We start from the raw sequence: 21,878 nt of genomic DNA, 5'->3' as shown, positions 1-21,878 counted from the left end.
ACAGCTCATGATTTAGCTAGATGAGCTAAATGCCTATCCTTTTAAATTACTTATAAAAAAAGAGATGTGGTATGATTGCCAATGAGATAACTCCACAAGACTAAATGACATTGAAATTAACAGCTTTAGGTCACTGTTTGGCCTTCAACAACGAGAAAAATCCATACCTCATAGTCTGCTATAAAATGTCCCAAAATGAAAACAGTCAGTCAAAAGAGAAACTGACATCCTGACTTGTGAACAAATAATGAAAAAAAAACCAGCAATTTGTCAACCACTAACTATACACGCTCCTGACTTGGAACAGGCAAATACAGAATGCGAAGGGGATAAATAGTTTGCACAACTGTACCCTCCACAACCTGGTACAGTTGAGCAATAGGTATTAAGCCTGCGAGTGACTACATTGGGGTAGAAAATGTAAATGAACATAAATTACATTTTTTTTAAATAACAATTTACATGCATTCCATTCTATTGTTTAATTGCCTTCTTTTTGTCGGAGTGTAACTAGAAACTATATGTGAAATGCACTGGTGCACAACTGAGGGAAATGAAATGAGTCTGAAATGTATTGGCCACTTTAACATCATACTAACTATCAGCTTTCCATAGGGACTGATACTGACATCTTTGAATAAGAATCCTTGACATTGAGCCTCCTCCTGGAGTTTTTGTTGATGTGATTACTTGGCCGTTTTTATAGTGATTATTTGATTACTAGACCAAATATTTCATGATTTATTGATTTGACAATATAGGACTGTATTTAAGATTATTTGATTAGCTCCTTAATTTTTTTTTAATGATCATGTGATTCTATTGGCAAACAAATTGTGATTATGTGATTACTTTGAGGGGCCTCTACAATGATGCAAATCAAAAGTATCACTTTTCTGTTCATATCCAAGGCAACATAATTTTACAACAGAAATTCAACATTTTATTTAATAAATTGAATATATAAAATAATTATATTATGAGTAGGATAATAAATATCAAATGCACATTAAAATGAACAATACAAGTACACATCATTATTTAAAATTTAACAATTTAAGGTTAAACCTTAATCTTACAATACACAAAATATTCATGAGAAACAATTGGTCAACTAAAAAATCTAAGGAAACCGATATGCAATTTGTGAGCCATTCACAAACTGTAAATGTGTTTGTGATGAAACAAAGTAAGAGGAGTGATAAAAACCTACTGTTAATTTTCATTTATCAAAACTAATCTCTTTCAAATTTAATGTTTAATAAAATGATGACTCTTTCTACAAAAAAAAAATGCAGTCAAATTGAATAATTATGCCTTATTGTCAACATGTTAACTATTTTTTCACATACAATGAGTATTTGATCTGTTTATATTTTGGAAATAGGGAACAAATTGAAAGATCATTCTTAATGGTTAAATAGTTTTGAATATATTTGAGATAAGATAAAAAATAAAACTGTCAGCCAATGTGGGGATTTTTTAAATGCTTATAAGAAAAATATTTTAACTGTCTAAATATTTAGGAATTTAATTCATACTCTCTATATTTCTGAATAAAGAATATTGGAGATCATAATTAAGAGATAGAAACTACAGCATCATAATTCACCCTTTCTGACTCTTGCAATCACCGGATTTTTATGAGGAGGGTCACGCTAAGGTCACTTTGAAAATATGTCAGCTAAGTGCTTCCTAGAAGCAAGCAATTAAACAAAAGTAAACTTCTAAATGGGGACAAATTAAAGAATTTTCTTCAGAAAAAAGTAAATGTACAGAAGTTTAATAATGACAACTATCCATTTTGTTATAAAAAAAACATATGCATATATTTTTTTTAATTTGAGGTTTTGTATGACTTTAAATGTTCATTTCCACATGATCCAAATTGAACATTTTGTCAAACCATTGGTTGAATTTTCATTTTTGCTAGCCCCAATCATATTTTGTTTATATGTTTTTAAAAATATTCCCCATTTTCATTCTAATGCAATACATGTTAAATATTCATGATATTTGATATTTATCATTTAATTAATTTGAAAGTGAATGCTAATTCTCAACAATGATTCTAAAGAATTTGACCTTTAATCCTGGAAAGGACAGAATGGTCATTCAATCATTACTAGCGTTACATGATGTCAAATTGCAATAGAAACTGTCCAAATTAATTTCTATATCTAATTAAAAACAATTTTGCCAACAATATTATGCAATTGTCAAGTTGAAAACAGTGCTTGATATCTTATAATTACACGTCATTTTAAATGTTTTAAATTTTCAAAATCTAAACATCAGTTGATCATTGTAATATACAATATTCTCAGATAGATGCAAACTAATTAACAATGACCAAACATCATGGGAACTGTAGATTCTTTCAGGATTAGGAAATGTTTTGTACTATTTAAGGTACATGATACTACAGGGAGATAACTCTGTTAAATTAGCTGAACATTCATCACATTTCTATTGTTAAGGAAATATAAAGCTTATCAATGATGAAAATTAGTGTTTGTCAAACTGCTAAATTGTGTAGTGCAAATTTTTATTTTTTTGTCAAAGTGTCCAATTAAATCTTTTGTCAAATCTTTATGAAAATTGAACGTGCAAAATTACTCTTATTGAAAATAACTAAGTATTTATCTATTACAAAGGATTTCTGTAAATTGACCACAGTGTACCTACAAACTACATGTACATGATGTATACATCTTTTCAAATAAAAACAAAATCACTTCAGATTTTTCTAACAATAAAATACTGATAAAGGCATAGAAGATTGATCATACAATAAATATCATAAGTTCAGAATACTTTTCTCTGCTGAAGCTTTGATTGATGATAATAAATGTCCAAATTTAGCCAGGTCTTCTCCGGCTCGACGTAAAATCTCCATTGCTTGATCACCTGAAAAAATAAATATCAAATATTAATAGTTTTTTGGATCTAACTCTCAAAAGATCACATTTTGTTAAAATAAGTCTGGAAACTTCACAGATGCATTTTTGAAACCTATTATTGTTCCTTAACTAAAGATGATTACACATGTGCTCTGACAACAAATGATTGAATAAGAATGCCAACTACAATATATATATAGTGAATCTGTTAATTCATTGCAAGACTGTTTACACTGATAGACCATGATGCCAGGATATAACCACAAAAAAAAATCATTTGATCATAATCATAAACAGGTCATAGCTAAACTGGTAATGCACATTTTGTTATCTATAAAATCATCATTATTGTATTCCATGTGCTATATATATCATTTATAATGTGTACATGTATATCTATTTATATCAGGGTGACATGCATACCTATCCAGGGCTTTCCATTGAAGCCGGTAGCCGGCGGAAATCCGCCGTTTGCGGTGGCTTCAAGTGCCGGCTACTTCACTGACAAAAATATAAATTCAAAAAGACAAAAATATCTTTTTCAAATGTTTACAGGCAGCCGAGAGACGTATTGTCGCAAAGTCGCGGTCACAATAAACAAGGATGAAAAGTCAGTGTTTACCTTGGGCTAAATATAGTTCACATGAATTCAGGTCACTGATTGGTTGTCTATTTAAAGTCAGAATGCATCTTTTCTTTTCAAAGATAACAAGAGAGACGTTCCGGTGGTCATTGAATGATAACAATAGAGACGTTCCGATGGTCATTAACTCGTTGGCTTTTTTTGGCTTTAAAACGTGAAGACAATCAGATAGGATGACAATCTTATGTTATGGAATAATAGCAGTCAAATTAAAGAAAATGTAGTAGATCATATTGTTCAGAATCTGGAAAACAGTATCTTTTGAAGTTCATTTTTCAAAACTCACGTGGTGTTCAGAGAATCAAGGTAAAAAATTTGTAAGGGTTCCATGGAACCCAGTGTCTCGCCTACTTTTGCTGTTAATCGCAGACTCAACAAAAATGAGGCAAGACATCAATAAAAATTTCCCTCTCGATACTGTTTTTTGTTTGAAAGAAGCTTCCAAGTTTGGTAAAAAATCCAGGATAGTTTATGAATCTAATAAATGTTTTATAAACTTTAACTGCAGACTGTATGTAATGTTAACTGGAAGAAAAACTAAGTCCATTTATAAGTAAAATACGGAAAAAGTTATTTTTTTTTTTACAAAATTTACTTCTGAATAATATCTTATGATCAGAAACAAGCTTTTATCTAAGTTTGGTAGAAATCCAGGATAGTTTAAGAACATTATAAAAATTTTAAAAACTTAAACCACAGAGTGAATGTTTTGTTTCTGGCAAAAAAAATAAGTCCATTTATAAGTAAAATATGGAAAAGTGGAAATTTATTTTTACAAAATTTTCTTCTTGACGCTATCTTATCATCATAAACAAGCTTCTGTCCAAGTTTGGTACAAATCAAGGATAGTTTATGAAAGTTATTAAAATTTAAAAAACTTTAACCACAGAGTGAACATAATGTTTCCTCGCAGAAAAACTAAGTCCATTTATAAGTAAAATACGGAAAAGTGGAAATTTATTTTTAAAAATTTTTCTTCTTGATACTATCTTATGATCATAAACAAGCTTCTGTCCAAGTTTGGTACAAATCAAGGATAGTTTATGAAAGTTATTAAAATTTTAAAAACTTTAACCACAGAGTGAATGTAATGTTTCCTAGCAGAAAAACTAAGTCCATTTATAAGTAAAATACGGAAAAAATGGAATTTTATTTTTACAAAACTTACTTCTGGATACTTTCTTATGATCATAAACGAGCTTCTGTCTAAGTTTGGTAGAAATTCAGTATAGTTTAAGAAAGTTATAAAAATTTCAAAAACTTTAACCACAGAGTGAATATTTGTGGACGCCGCCGACGCCGACGGAATGTAGGATCGCTTAGTCTCGCTTTTTCGACTAAAGTCGAAGGCTCGACAAAAATGAAAGTAGAATATTGTCGATTGACCTCAAATAAATAACATTTCCAAATGATTTATGTATCCGACTTATTGAACAGTATACAAAAAAAAGAGAAAATCAGAGGATATATCAATTTTCTGTCAATGCTTGAGAAATAATTGTATGATTTAAATACGCGTAACAGTCTTTATAGAGAAAAAGGGGGTCATTTGTTTACAAATGCACGTAGTTATGCAAAATAAATCGATCAAGATTTCTAACAAACCGATTTATTATATAAATAAAACTCCTTTAAAAGTAAATGAATTTTAAGCATAAGGTAATAAATATAAAAAACTATAACATAAAAAAAAAATGAAATTTCTTTGAGATTTTTTTTTCTTTCTTTAATTTCATACATAAAAAATGGTCATTTGAAAGATGAAATTAGGTGCCAGGAGAATGCGAGAATGCAGGATTTTGCTCTATTTATGCCAGAGCTTCTGGGGCCTTGAGCGGACCCCAGACCCCCTGCCGTAAGGCACCAAGTTTACAGCTTGGTGGGCGTCCGGCTTCGCCAAACTCATGTATTAGCTGCCTATAATTTTAATTGAGCCTTCTACTTCAATTTCAAGGGAAAGCCCTGCCTATCATGTCAATTGATAATAAGAAGATGTGCAGTCCCAAACCAATATTCAAGTACATAAAATCTTAGCTGTTATGTTGGTATTTTGTATGTCTAAAATTACTGTAATTGGTTATCCATAATCATGATAATATAGTTTATAACATCAGAATAAATCATTGGCAAAATCTTCTATGACTAAAAACAACTTAGTGTTTGTATTCAATATCTAACTCATACTTACTGGCTGATTTAAAAGGCACGTGGGTATAGATGCCCTTTTCTGGTGATACAATTGTTTCTAGCTCATGCAAGGTAGATAACCCCGTTTTATCACAAATATCTTGTACTTCTCTTTCATTACTTTTATTTGACTCTGGATACATTTCATTGGCTAGCTGTAAAACTTTCCTTGCTCTATCTATTATCTCTTCTTCAGAATATGGTCCATGCCCAAACTTTTCTGGATTTGTAATATCTAAGATATGGTGAACTAAACTTTCCTTTGGACTAGACATAGGGTGATCATTACAGTCTAATACACTATCACCCTCGTAATAAAATGAATTTGTTGGCAAAGAGCCAAACTGAGCTGTCAAATTTGTATGTTGTATATCTGAAAATACTGTAGATGGTCGCCCATAAAATACAACATCAGAATTTGAAATACCAGTTGAGTTAACTGGAAAATGATTGGTCAAACTTGAGGCTGACCCACTAGCTGTGTCCTGACTGGTCATTTGTAAGCTAGTTGTTTGATAGCCTGTATCCTGACTGGTGGAATTTGGCTGAATTACATTATCATTTGTTAGTTCCATATCACCAAAAGACGTATCACGATTGACTAGTAAACTTGATGTTTTTATATCATCAACATCAGCAAATCTCAAGTTTTTATGAATTGGCACAGGTTCAAAGTCCATTGCTGTGTCATCAAATTCTGGGAATATATTCCTTTGTCTATGTCGACCAAGTGTTGATACTTTCCGACACGATTCAGCCTTCTTTAATTTATCTTCATTTACCTCAGCAGGTAAAGGAGTTTTCATATCCTCATCAGAATCATCAGGTGAACATTCTGAAAATAAATAAATAATCTTTTAATCTAATATAACTTTATCATAATTTTATAAAAAATATATCTCTACCATATCTACTGTTCATTAAGGGAAATGCTAGTGCATTAATAGCCTCTAGTGTAGATTATTCCTGGTCTTGTCAGGTTATGACATTAACATCCACAATTTGCTGCTTCACTTTTGAATGTGGCATTAGAAGTAAGAACTAGGACTGAGGTGGATTAATGCCTTATGAATAGGAGACATAGTTTCAAGGGCAAGTTAACTTGTAATATTTTATATTAATAATCTGACCTGATGTGTTGATCCAGTCTGAAACAGTGTTTATATTTATATGGTAGCAATTCAACATTTGCTGTTCTTGAATACATTAGCAGGGTGGGTGAAATAATGAAATAATAATAATATGATGAATCGTGACTTCATTGAAATTTATTTGAGTTTTTAAATTGGAAATTCTCACATATTTTTCAGTTTTATACTTTTATATCAACATTGGGTAATTTGCATGTTGTTTTTTTAAACAAATCAACCTGAACTTCAATTGTTTATAATCAAGTAGATAACAAGAAGTTTTTTACCATATTTTTTCTCTAGAAGAATTGATAGGTTCAGGGGAGATAAATGTTTGCCTGCAACATTAGAAATTGTCTAATGTTTTCAAATAAACCTTGGACAATTGCACTGCCTGTTTTCTATGGTAGTTTTGTAAAATCTAGAATTATTGGTATTTGGCTGTCTTAAAATAAGGCCAAAATAAAAAGATTGTATGTTTGCCCAAAGCGACCGACCCAAAAAAAAAAACGCTGACTCAAATTCTTTTTTTGCCGTTTTTTTGGAGGAATTTTTTTTTTTTGATTTTTTTCGTGTCCACTCCGTCAGTCATCGTATAAAACTTAATGTTTATCGTCTTTGCATCTGAAAGTAACGGAATCAGATTAAAAGAAAGCGCATAAGAGACACAGTCAATCGATATTCTATGTTCTCTGTTTTTATCATCTGATTTAAAAAACGTAAAGATGTAAAACATGTGAAAATGGCAGACAGTTTTTTACTGTCAGAAAATGAATGGCAGACAGTTTTTTATGCTGTCGTCGTCTGTGCTACCATACCCTTTCCTATATGCTCAATGTTTATTTCATCGTGCAATCGAATATCGGATAAAAGAATATACCGGCAAATCGGATAAGAATATTCAGGTAGATTTGTTCAAAACCATGTGCAATCGAATATTTTTAATGTTATTCTGACAGGAAATGGACCCGTAAGTTGCGAATTTACAATCTTGCAAGAAGATTTTGTTTTTACTGAATAAAAAGGAACTATTTCTTGATAAATTGTTGTCTTTAATTATAATCTTCCTTTTATATCATGTGAATTAAATGCCCTTTTATTCAAATAGTTCAAATTTACAAGTCGCAGTTGACAATGGTTGAGGGGGGATAGGAGGGGTCCTGATCCCGAAATCCCAGGCTTAAAAAATCCTGATGTCCCAAAATTCTAATAAAGAAATTCCCGGATCCCGAAGGGTCAAACCCGAAATCCCCAGTCTGCACCAAAAACTTTTTCAACTACTAGTCCGAATACCAATATTCTGACATTTTTCTTATTTGGCCAAACAAAGTTTTGCAAAAACTTACTAGTCCGAATGAAATTTGACTAGTCTGGGGCATCAGACTAGTGGCTTACCGTGCAGACTGAATCCCGAGCTTAAAAACACCTGATCCAGGAGTCCTGATAAAGGTCCTACCCCCCCCCCCCCCCTCTCAGTTGACAGATCAGTACATTGCTGTTGGGAGAATTTGATAAAATGCTCACAGAATCAGAAATATAATCTTAACTGAATGTACCTCCTTCTGAATAATTTATTGCAATATAAATCCCTTTTGACAAGTGAAATCTGACTTTTGTCATAAATATTTTTTTCACATGTGCAAAAGTAAACATGTTATGGACGCCATATTGGATTTTTTACAAATTTGTGAGGAAGCCTCTAGAACCATGAAACTAAAAATAAAAAGTCTTCAGAAAATGTTAACTTTATGCAATTATATTTTATCAATAATGATTATTTAAAAAAAATTAAACTTGATTATTTAAAGAAATAAAATTATAACAAATACGATTTTAGTTTGGAGATGAACATGCTTTGATCTATTTATAGCCAAATTAGTTTACCTGTGTGATAATGTAAAATATAAATTTGTTTTCAAAACAAAACAAGACACAAACTATGGATGGTAGATAATAATTCATATAAATATTTTAGGACAATTAATCTATTTTAATAGATATAGGATTTAAAAACTGCAAACAAATTTAATCATTACATAATCAGCTGGTATTTTTTCTACACAAACATCGTGTTGATGTAACTGTTAAAAATCACTTCATTAATCTTCCAGCTCTTTCACATAGTTAGCAGTTGTCAGGGTTATAAACATCTCAGGATACAGATCGTATATAGTAGACTAGGATATAGAGGTCTTTCATGGCTTTAGATTGTCTCTTCAAAGGTTTGACGGAATAAAAAGATATACTGTTTTAACCTTTTCATGCAAATTCTGATAAAAAAAAAAAAGAATTTGCCTACCTACCTACCCACACCCAGTCATCATGGGTCGGGTTTGGGAAAACTGAAATATTTTTAATTATGGCCTAATAATCCTTGCAAAATAAGAGAAGAACAATTTCATTAACTGTTTCAGTGTTTCTAAATCAGAAAGAATAAAAGCAAATTATTACAAAATGTAAAACAAAAGCAAACTTTTTTGTAAAAATAATCAGATTAGTTCTGCATTCAAAAAAATCTTTGACAGAATAATTTTTTATTAAAATAAAACTTATAGCAAATATTACAACCAAAAAACTACATTCCAAAATCTTCATGTTACATTTCTTGAAAATATGTAAACGATGTTTTAACATATAATTTTTTTGAGATTTTTCAGACATTATCTATTCCTAAGGTGAATATCTTAAATCAAAATAAACTCTAAACACAGAATAATGCCTATTCTTAGTACTATAGAAACCAAACTAAAACCTTAAGCAATTGTTTACACTGATGGTGTGTTGCTAGAAACAACACACCTTTTTCATGCAGGTGGGACAAAATGACATTATGTTAAACTGTTTAAACCATCATCATAAGTGAAACATTATGAAAGTTATAACAGTGGAGTTTACTTTACCATGTGTCTGAATAAATGATCCGTCATGTGGCGGGGACAAAACAGGTGATGCAACAGCTATCGGTGACACACCCGGACTATGGAAGGACGGTTTTATAGCACTGTTAGAGATGGACGGTGTTTTGAGTAATACTGCAGGTTTGATTGGTGATATCTCTGGACTTTCCAGTGGTCTAGCTAAATGTTCATCTTTAATAGGAGAGCATTCATCCTCTACAAAACTGCCATTATGGGGATTAAATAATCCTGATGATCTAACTCGAGCTGTAAAATATGACATAAATAATTAGTAAACTAAATTGGCATTACAGACAACAAACCCGTTGGCACAAGTAAAATAACATTAAGACAAAGCATACTAGTTTTTGGAGATTTAGAATAAAAATTATAATGATATATAATTTTTTTTTAATTTTATGAAATACAATATATTAACTTTGACACACTTTATGCCATTAGTATGGGCGAGTACATTTTTTACATTGACCTATAAATATTTTTCCATTACTGTTTTATAATCCCTAATAAGATGTGAATTCTAAGAAAACTTCAATCTCCTCTTAGCATTCTAATCTAACCATTGATTCTGACTCAGTGAGTAAGAAAATTTTCATGTATGCATTCTTGGTTACTTGTTATAGCATTTTGGTCAATATCTTTAATTGTTTTTCCATAGGCGGTCATGGTAACGTTTTCCCTGTAGCTCAGTCCATGTCGTAAACTTGGATATGTATGATAGCTTTTTTCGAAGCTGCAACATTTTCACATATGTGATTAAATTTTCAGGGTACGAAGTGGGATTACTTTTCACGTAAATTAGCACCCCCTGAACATCCTTTCGTGATGTGGCTCCTCGTGGTAAAAAATCCCTTTTTTTAACACAATAAGTTCTTTCAAAATTTAATACTTTGAACACATTTAATAGCTCCATAGTTTTTATACATGTATTCTATATTCCTCTACTTTCCTAATCACCACAAATGGATAAACTCAGTCATTTGTAAAAAATAGAAACATGTCCAATATCACTACACAGAGATATTTTGTTTACACACAACATTTGTTTCCTCACTTCGAGGCGCATTAGGGATATTGACCCATGTCAGTGATTGTTATCTGGTTTATCTTTATTTGTTGATTTATGAGACAATTAAAAATACTTTCTGTTTGCAGTTATAGTCTCAGATTTAGAAATTATATGGATTTAGTTTACCTCTACTTCAACTTTATTTTTAGATTAAGAAATACAGATAAATTTAATTTATACTTTTTGTTTTAATGAAAGTTATTTTTTCTAAATTGTTTTATCACAACTTGATTCTCAGTCAGACTGGTACTTATACAAAACTTACACAGATGACCGTGAACTATAGGTGAGAAGTCCAGGTTGTCCAGAAAATTTTCACCCGGTGTCCTTTTATACAGTGGTGTATGTAAATCTCTTACATTCTTAATAGGACTAGAAGAAAACTGATTCTGAAAAAAATACAAGTACCGGTATAAGTAATAAAGGTATGCTTGAAAACAGTAAAGATCATAAATTTCTTAAAAGTTGATAAGGTAAAATTACAATTTCACTGTTAAAAAGCATGGAAACATGTGAGTGTTAGTTTATACCTATTAATAACTGAAACAATAGTCAAAACTAGACATCATTGAGATGGGAGCCATCTCTGTGGGCCTTGCTGTAAATAAGGTGTGGTAAACAATTTGTACCTTTCCCATATGACATGTGGTTGTCAATTGAATCAAAGTTTACCACCTTGATCCTTGACCTAGGAAGTTGAACTTAAATTATGACACACCCTCTGGTGTTGGCTAATATACAGGTCAAGTACAAAATACGAAATGATAACGGTTCTCTAGATATAGAACAGACACAATTTGTTACAGAAGGACAGACTGATCACTATCATGACTATAGGGAGACCTGCCATTAGGTAGAGAGGGCCCTTATGATAATTTAACTTCCTAAAACTTTTATCTGAACAAAATAAACAGTTGTGCTCTGACATGACATAAGGTATAATTGATCTATTCATAGATGCTCAATGTCCAAAGACAATATCAAATAAGGACCACCTCTACAATCTAAATAACGAAATTGCAGAACATAAACAAACCTCACAAAATCGATTTTTTTTCTCTTATTTCTAGCTTATCTTACTCTCTAGAAAAACATGCAGACTATACAAGCCAAAATTCTTAGTAATAAAGCTTTTTTTTCATGTGAAAACATCAGTAAAATATATTCATGTTTTGAAATAACCTATTTTAGGAGTAGTGCGAGTTTTCATCTTTTTCATTAAAATAAACAACTTAAATCATGCTGTGCCATAGCATTTAAATAACATGTCGTGGTCTAGAGAGAAACATTTAGACATGGAAACATAAATTGTGAGCTTTTTATCATGTTAAAACAAGAAGATATTACCCTTGAAGGAGTCTTTAGTGGAGTAGCATGGTTCTCTATTTTCTGTGGAGTTTTAGAAGACAGGATAGCTGGTGAAGCACAACCACCAGCTAATCTTGATTCATCTTTTCCTAAAAACCCTCTGAAATAAAAAAAAAAAAAAAAAAAAAAAGATAATGTTAGTAACTTTCCACATAGCAATTGATTGTTGCATAACTGAATCCTATTCTTCTACTGAGTAAATTTTGGTTTTGGTATAAAATACAGAATCACCCAGCATTCAAGAAGAGTACACTACAAAATATTCTTTTTACTTGAAGCATGAAGATAAATGTTTTTTTTCTAGTACATACTTACAAATATTCCCTTTTCTATTGGATATTTACAAATATTTCTTCTTTTAATTCTCATCATATGAAAATGTCAAAATCAATAAAATCTTTTTAAGCAAATAAATGTAGAAAATGGTCTGATTGAGAATCAACGATTTTGTCCAAGTATTTCTTTCACTTACTTGACTGGACTAATAGCAACTCCTGAGTTATCTCCCTGGAAGAAAAGTTTTCTTCTGAGTGAAGATGTGCTCAACATTTCTGGATTGTCATCTTGCCCAGGCTGATTCTGTAAAAACTGACCTAGAAAATTAAATTATTTGCATTTTATATTTTTATTTGCTTCTTTCTTGTTGGATATTTTGTTAATTTTTGAAGACATATTATCGACATTGTAAGTACTACGGAAAGATTCTAAGCCACAACTAAATTTGCATCTGCCACAATATTGAGTTCTGCTTATAGTTCAATACAAACTTAAGAACTTTCTGTAACTTTGGTGTTTGGTTTGTAGCTTATAATTATTCATTGTTATTTACATGACTCAGTATCCCCTATTTACTCATTTTATCCTTTTTTTCCAGTTACTCTTTTAAATACATATCATCTTTCCAAGAGCCTGAAATTACAGTTCTTTTTCATGTTATAAATATAAATATTTCTCTCAATACTATCTTTTGATTGTAAGAAGCTTCTGTCCAAGTTTGATAAAAATCCAGGATAGTTTATGAATCTTATTAATGTTTTAAAAACTTTAACTGCAGACTGCATGTAATGTTAATTGGAAGAAAAACTAAGTCCATTTATAAGTAAAATATTTTTACAAAATTTACTTCTGGATACTATCTTATGATCATAAACAAGCTTCTGTCCAAGTTTGTTAGAAATCCAGGATAGTTTAAGAAAGTTATTAAAATTTCAAAAACTTTAACCACAGAGTGAATATTTGTGGACGCCGCTGACGCTGATGCTTTTTTGACTTAAGTTGAAGGCTCGAAAAAAACCTAGTGTAACTGACCATGTTTTTCATCTAATGTCAGGAATGTCATTGTTTTTCTCTCCATATGTTTTTTTTTAGATTAAGTTGTTTTTCATGAAGTTATTGTTAAGACCTCCTGAATTTTAGTGGTCTCAAAATCAACTAATAGTTTCTATATCAAAAGTACTTACCTAAAACTTTGTTGATGTCAAAATCCACTGGCAATGACAGCATTGTTTGACATGATACTGCAAAAAAACATCAACATTACTTAAATTTTTATTCATAAGAATCAATCTTCTGAAGGTAAAACAAATATAGTTGTTTCTGTCCTCCCGAATTGCCCTGGATTTTCATGCCTACTCTTATACATTTTATGAATATTTTGTTGAGCACTGTTGCAAAAACATACATGTTTCATTAAAGCATTGTTGCAGAATATATCCCTATGTAAATTATTGTATAAAAAGGTGTCCTACCAACTTAATGTATTTCTAACAGAGAGCAGGAAACAAGTATATATTTTGTTTGGTCATACTTACTGCTACATTTAATATTTTTGAACAACAGAAGCACAATGAATTGTATGCAGTTGAATAAAATCTACACAAAAAAAGTTATACAGGTTATAAAACTAGATGTGTCAAAAAATTTTTAAAAAATCTACAATTTCAATAACACATGTAGACACAAAGTGAAACATGATGGTAGTCTCACATATCAAGTCAGCTCCAAATCTGGAGGCGTATAGAAAAATGTCCAAATAACTGTGATTTTCAACAATTTTCAAAGTTGTAAGCCTGAAATTACAGCAAAAATTAGCCGAGTGGAACGAAACTAAAACTCTGTAACTCATCATGGTTAACTCACATGCCAAAAAAATCATCCCAATATCTGAAAGCGTTTAGAAAAAAAGTCTGTATAACTGTGATTTTCAATAATTTATCAAAGTCCAAAGCCCGTAATTTAGGCAAAAATTAGAGGAGTGGAACGAAACTTAAACTTGATCTGTAACTCATCATGGTTAACTCACATACCAAAAATCAGCCCAATATCTCAAGGCGTTTAGAAAAAAACTCTGTATAATGGTTTGTTGGGAATGACGGAATTACAGTTACGGAATGACGGACAAGGGTAAAACTATATGGCACCGACAACTTCGTACAGGGCCATAAAAATGTCTTGTGATTTAAATTTATTTTGAAAGTTTAACAATAAATTGGAATCACATAAACTTTAAAAGTTTTATGTTTAGAAAAACAAATTTACATAAATTCAAGATATACATTTGTATAAAAGAAAACAACTTGGTCTTATCCTGATAACCCTGATTTCAATATAATTAGTCCCCTTCCTGCTTGAAGATATTGATTAGATATTAAGTATATTGTTTTATCTACAGATGAAGTTCGAATTTTGTCAGTCTGATGATTGTATGCAGAGTTATGGTCCTTGGACTTTTAAAATTCACTCAAATAACCAGTTTTCAGCCCTTTTATTTGCTATGCTTGATCATATTAAATTGATCTTTCTATATATTGTTTTCTTGTGACAAGTCACAGATCAAGTTGAAATTTTGTTCTGGTCTGATAATTTTGTAAAGAGTTATAGACCTTGGACTTTTAAAATTCACTTAAATAATCAGTTTTCTGAACTTTTTTTGTCATGCTTTGAAAATGTTAAATTTGAAATTAGCATATTGTTTTGTCATGACAAGTACAGATCAAGTTAGAATTTTGTTCTGGTCTGATGATTTTGCGCAGAGTTGTGGTCCTTGGACTAGAAAATTCGCTTAAATAATCAGATTTCAACACTTTTTTTCGGTCATTGACTTGATATTGTTAAATAGTTAAAACCATGACAAGTTATAGATCAAGCTAGAATTTCTTCCATTACAATGAAGTTTTAATCGGTAGGGGACTATGGCAACAGAATGCTTGTTTAATGTATTTTTAATGGAATGTTAAAAAATATTGACAAATACTGATTTTTTACTTGTGTACACTGAAATCAGAATCATTTAACAAAACACCTATATATCTACAAAGAAGGTAATTTTCCAGAAACGTGCGTCCAGTGCACACAAAAATTGATATCATACACTTCCTTCTATCATCTTAGAAATACCTTCTTTTTTGTTGTCTACTTGAACTGTTCCTGGTAGCTGCTTCTTTATTGAACCTTGCAACTCTTCAGGCAAACATCCTAGCCTCTGACCTGAAAAGAAGATATTCATCAAAATGGCTGTCAATGGTATCACAATTAACAAATGTGAGTTCATTTTTCATTAGACAGGGAAAGGGGCAATCAAATCTTTAATCATTTGAACAAAAGGCTGTGCGATTTTGTTTTTATTTTTTTCAAATAATTCTGTTTGAGTTTTTAGTCTTCAAAATATATCTATTATACAAAATGTTGAGCTAAATTGTACATTCTGAAGTTAAAATTCAATTCAGTAGATGAAAATTATTATTAATCATGAAGATGGTGTCTGTTTGGTATTGACATCAACTATGTCTATAAATCAAGAAGAATACTGTAAATTCAGAAATTTTTGCGTGCATTTATTATTGTGATTTTATCATTTTAGACTATAATGCGATTTTTATTTTTGCGATATTGAGAAAAAGCCAGTTTTATTCATATAAAATATTTCAAAATGCAAGTTAAAATTATTGCAATTATAACCATGTCGCATTTTTTCACGATAATAAAAATATCACGTTGATTTCTGAATTTATAATACCTGAATTAGGAGCTGCTTTAAGTCCTGTGGCAGGAGAAGGAACAACTAGATTATTACTGAAGAAGGTATCTATGGCTCTTTGGGCTTTCTCTTCTGTTTCTCTGTCATGTCTGAAGAAAAAAGTAATACAGTTTAAACAGATTACAAAGCTCGAATTAAGCTGTTAACCTACAGACTTATACATATTAAACAGCTGCCCCATGTGTGCAAAACACGCCTGTCCCTTTTTCAAAGAATAAAGTTCAATAACTTCTCAATGTCATAGAAATTTATAAAAATAAATAAAAAGAGGTTATCTTGATAGATATAAACCAGTAACAAAAGATTCATGAAAACTGCTCTTAGCACTTTAAAGAAAAGGAAACCTTAGTATGTCTATAGATATAAACATTGACCAAAGTTTCTTACAAATTGGCTAAAGTGCATTTAAGATATTTCAAAAGCTTTCAGCTACTATCCATGATTTGTCATCTGTGCCTACAAAAACATTAGTACTTATAACACAAACAAAGAACAAATATGTTTGTTAATGTGAAATAATATATTAACATCAAAGTGGAATAAAAAATATTGTTGTGTTAATATTCAATACTCATCAATGGAGGCAAGTTATCATCATTTACATGTTCACAATTATTAAAGGTTGTGACATCATATGGTTTATCCAATAAAAAAACAAATGTTTTGAAAGTGTATTAAAACACAACACTACCATACAAATTCAATTACCCATGATGTGGATCTTGTTGATGTGGCATTTCATCAATATCTGCAGGATGAAGGACAGCTAAATGTTCTATAGACCATCTGAAGGCTTTCTGTCAAAATAAATAATATAAATGATGTCAAAAATAAATGATATCAATGATGTCAAATATAAATGATATCAATATGTCAAAAATAAAGGATAATCAATGATGTCAAAAATAAAGAATAATCAATCAAGTCAAAAATAAAGAATAATCAATCAAGTCAAAAATAAAAAATAATCAATATGTCAAAAATAAAGGATAATCAATGATGTCAAAAATAAAGAATAATCAATCAAGTCAAAAATAAAGAATAATCAATCATGTCAAAAATAAAAAATAATCAATCATGTCAAAAATAAAGGATAATCATTGATAATCAATCATGTCAATATCTAATTTTTCATTTTTTTTTAAATTTTGTTGAAAAATGGTTTGTGCTTTTCAAATATATTTACATGTCATGAATGTGGTCTGATCATGTTTATTTCAAAATTATAAAAAAATCTTCATTTGTTTCCTATGACATGTATGGCTGAGGGCTATTCAGGAAACTGATAAAATTCATGCAATGAGTAAATTAGGATAAGAAAGCACACTTAAGGCTTTTGCTATGTACATGTAAAACTAGTAGAAATCTCAAATATTTGCTTTCTGTCATGTTAGAGTTCACCAAAAAATTTAAGTGCCTTCAGATTAAAAGTATACAGCTTTTCCTAAAGTACTGCACAATATCGTACAACTAACAGTTTATAATTAATATAACCCAAACTCCATCAAAGGCCGAAATATCCTTTCGTAAGATTTAATGAAAGAGTGTTTATTGTAAATATTTCAGAGTGTCAATTAAAAACAAATATATAGCCTCAAATAACTTAAGCAATACCTTTTCATCTGAAGCAGGAGTTGATCCTGGCAAAGAGAATACTCCAGGACTCATAAAAACATTGCCTTCTAAATGTTCCACCTCATATTCAAATGGATTTTTTGGTCCAAGTCTGTTAGGTGTGACAAAGTGATGTTGTTTGGCTGTTTCTTGGGTCTCCTTGACAATAGGACTACTACCTATATTTCTTCCTGGGGTTCTATACATAGGAGTGAACCCTGTAGGTGTGGCAGACAGAGGTGTGTAGTTTTTGTGGTATGGACTCAGCACACTTTTGAGATATAATTCATTTCTAGTACTACTGCCCGGTAATTTATGAGCTGGACTTGGGCTGAAAAATATAATTTCATTACATCGGAGATTCATATAGCTTATGAAATCTCATCATTTTTTAACAATAGCTGCTCACTATTCAAGTTTTATTTTTTCAACATCTAATGTTTTGAAAGTTTTAAGAATCATTTGCGTCACAAATGATTTCAGTTCTTTCAATTCATCACCATTATTAACCTCAATGCCAATGGATATGATGATTCTGTCATTTAGCATATTCTGGTATACATTTTATCATCTTCAGCCCAGTATGCACAATTATGTATTTAATATTATAAAATTTCTCTTACACAACTTGATTGTAAATTTTGAATTTAATTCAAGAAATACAAAAAGAAAAATACATGCCAAAATGTCTTTCATTGTAAGAATTGTTCCAAGTTAGAATATTTATTGCAATACTTGTATGTAATTATTGTATAAAAAATATTCAGCTTCCCCAGTTGACATACAATTTAAAAAACAAAAAGTATTTATATTGATGTTGTTTTATAACTCAACATGCTCAATCAATGTCAAGTTGAAAATATTTCATGCATATTAAAATATGTATCATATGTATAGAGAGAACTGCATGTATACAAACCTGGACATCATCAAAGGATGACCTAATTTTTTAGTAGAACTTCCAGGAGTCCTTGACCTTGCACATGCAATGGGACTACACATCATCTCTATATTATTAAGACCTTTACTTGGGGTCTGTAAAGGCTTAACTGGTGATGAAACATCGGAATCCATTTTCTTTTTATTTTAATCTATTAAAAAAAATTAGAAAAATTATATTTTTTATGACACAAAGAATTAAGTTAATATTTGTACAAACATGACAATGGTAGAAACTCAATTGAGGGATTTATCTAAACTTAAATATTTATTCACATAATGTATATCTGAAGTCCCACAAAGTTGTAAGAAAAAATACTATGTAATCTTGGTATAGATTGCAAATGTTAATATTATCTTGATATGTTATAGTTACATGCCATCCAAAGACAGAAAATAATAGCTTACAAAAAATGATGGACTTGCATTGAAATTATGCCATCATGTTTATTTTTTGAAATTTTAGCCTAGGTTTAAATCATACCATCATGACCATTCCTCTCTAACCACCGTGGGTTTTTGCTCCAATATTATTGGAGAGCATGAATTTCACTACAGAATTTTTTTTTCTACACTGGGACTCAAACCCGGGACCTTTGTGTTACAAGGAAGCATACATGTCAAGTGACATGATATTCGCGTGTAATACACGCTTTTTCAACGGTTTACACGCGAGGATTTTGTCACATGGCGTGTACACGCTTTTCACCATTTTACACGCAATTACACGCTTTTTCGTTCTTTTCATTTTTTGGTCATTAGTGATATCGCTATTCTCGGGTTTTTTCCTTATTCGGTGATAAATACCCAAAAATTCGAAGTAATTTTTTGGCTGCAACATATTGTTTATTTTTCTATATGGACAAAAAGTAAAAGGTAAGTAGTTTGTGATTAGTTTTAACGTTTTTGTGACTTTCTTTCAAATTCACTTTATGGGGGAAATGTGCACAGAAAGAGGTCACTTACAGGACCTGTACAGTCGTCTAAAGTGCCGATTGTTAAGCCAAAACGATGTTTACGGCAAGATTCAAGATTTATAAATTATATTTTGGAGTTCGAGTTTAAATGATCGAGTGACAAGTAACGCATAATTTGTGCATTCTATGTTGCAATGATAAAAAACAATACATGTGAGAGGAGAAATACAATGTAGCTATTTGAATAAGCATTTAACATGTTTATCTAATGGAAATCAAATTTATAAAACATTTTTCTTTTTTCAATTTCAGTTTCAAATCTAGCCAACACGGCAACAGATTTCTACAGGCCATAGGGATACAAATATCACAGAACTGTTGGATCAGCTCTCATAGTACCAGCAACCTTCTGATGAACTACCCAGTTTTAACCAAGCAATAGCAATGGGAGCAATGGCAGAGATAATAGATGACATTTTACATTGCCAAAAAAACAAAATATTATGACATTCTTTCAAATCTTGATGAAACTAATTCAGTCAAATATCAATTCCTACTGTGGGAGAGCCTTTTCAATTATAAAGAAATTGATACTGAATTCTGAGCAGAACTTGACTATGTTACATTTGCATTGTGTGCTGTTATCAAATAAATGTGACTAAACTTGAAACTGGCAGTTGTTTTGAATATGTGCCTAGTGGTGTTGCTTTAAAAGCAACATAACAGACCACTGTTTAATACAATAAAAGTTCACAGTAGAATATATATTGTTTTTTTATAATCACAAATTTGTATGAAATTATGAACATTACCACATTCATATTAACAAGTCCGCAACTACGTCACGCGTTTTCACACGCTTTTTGACATATCATGTCATGTCATGACATGATTTCCCATTGTCAGAGGTTGACATGTATGCAAGGAAGCGTGTTAACCAACTGAGCTAAAGAAGTACTCCCGGTTACATGTAAGTTGAGAACACTGTTACATTTAAGTTTGTGAAATACTTATTGAGCTCAGTCCATATAGTGGCTGCCTTGTAACACAGAGGTTTTGGGTATCTGTATCTGTGTGTCAAAGATGCCAATACTGGCTTCAACTCGACGGGAGAGAGAGCACCTATTGACGGCATTGGAGAACTGTTTTGAAGCTTTCAATTGACTTGGCGCATACTACATGTACAAATGTATGACTTCTTCATGTTGGTTCCAGTGAATCACAGTCTCGACGAAGAATGATTTCTTAAATTGCTCAGTTTTACAGTTTGTAGTTTCGATTGCCTTTGAGTTGTTGTTTACTGAGTTATAAACTATATTTGTGCTTTCAAAGTCCACAAAGCGTGTCTGCTTCTATATCCTTTTGGTTTTGCTTTTTATCAAAAAAATTGTCAGGTTTAACCCTCAACCAGTTTGTACAGAAATACCAGTCTTTGGATTTGAATATCAGTGGGGACAAAGATGATATTGTAAAATTTTGTATGTAGAATCATGCCAATATCTTTGACACATTCCCGATTTCCATTCTCAATTTAATTTTATTAATGAGGGGGGTTCTGAGCGGTCCTGATCCTGAAATCCAAGGCTTAAAAACTTGAAATCCTGGCTGAAGTCCCAAAATTTAAAACAAATTAAATCCTGACATCATGAAATTCAAAAAAGAAATCCTGGATCCTGAAATCTCGAGCTTAAAAGCACCCAATCCCGACGTCACGAAAAAAGGTTCTGCCCTCCTTCTTTAATAATATATTAACAATGCACATGCTATACAAGTATATACAACTTTACATTGCAATACCAAGATAGAACACACAGTTCTTTGTTTACGCTGCCTACCACAGTTCTACATCTGTTTGACTTATATGTATTGTATGGACAGTCTAAATATTATTGATGTTGATATTTTTATTTTTCAAAACAATTGTCAATGTTTGTGTAATCGATATCTTATATTTAAAAAAAAAATGAAATGTTATTTGCTGTTACTTTGATCAATTGTATGTACCTTCGCTTTGCATGTTTCGTAGTGTATATAAACAAGACATGTTCAGGCTTGCAGAGTGTGTACAAATGAAATTTCAAATACCCGCCTCTGCAACACCAATAAAAACATTTTTCCGGTTTTGAGAATCACCATAAAAATAAATAAAATACT

The 21,878-nt window shown here is 31.0% G+C and overlaps 1 protein-coding gene across 1 annotated transcript; it reads right to left on the bottom strand.

Annotated features, from left to right (window-relative positions):
• Window positions 1–930: 930 nt before the first annotated feature.
• LOC143082431 (uncharacterized) lies at window positions 931–21,845 on the bottom strand. Its single transcript, XM_076258089.1, has 13 exons — window positions 21,729–21,845; window positions 18,788–18,959; window positions 17,869–18,199; window positions 16,963–17,051; window positions 16,234–16,343; window positions 15,615–15,704; window positions 13,679–13,735; window positions 12,691–12,811; window positions 12,198–12,318; window positions 11,116–11,239; window positions 9,764–10,027; window positions 5,735–6,568; window positions 931–2,910 (listed from the first exon to the last, which is right to left on the bottom strand). The coding sequence occupies exons 2-13, from the start codon at window positions 18,940–18,942 to the stop codon at window positions 2,801–2,803; spliced, it is 2,406 nt and encodes an 801-aa protein (XP_076114204.1). The 5' UTR covers window positions 18,943–18,959; window positions 21,729–21,845; the 3' UTR covers window positions 931–2,800.
• Window positions 21,846–21,878: the final 33 nt, after the last annotated feature.

The sequence above is a fragment of the Mytilus galloprovincialis genome, chromosome 7 (genome assembly GCF_965363235.1).
Source record: "Mytilus galloprovincialis chromosome 7, xbMytGall1.hap1.1, whole genome shotgun sequence".
NCBI classification, from domain to species: Eukaryota; Metazoa; Mollusca; class Bivalvia; order Mytilida; family Mytilidae; genus Mytilus; species Mytilus galloprovincialis.
Note: the sequence above shows the minus strand (reverse complement) of the source record. Positions and strands in the feature narration are given on the sequence as shown.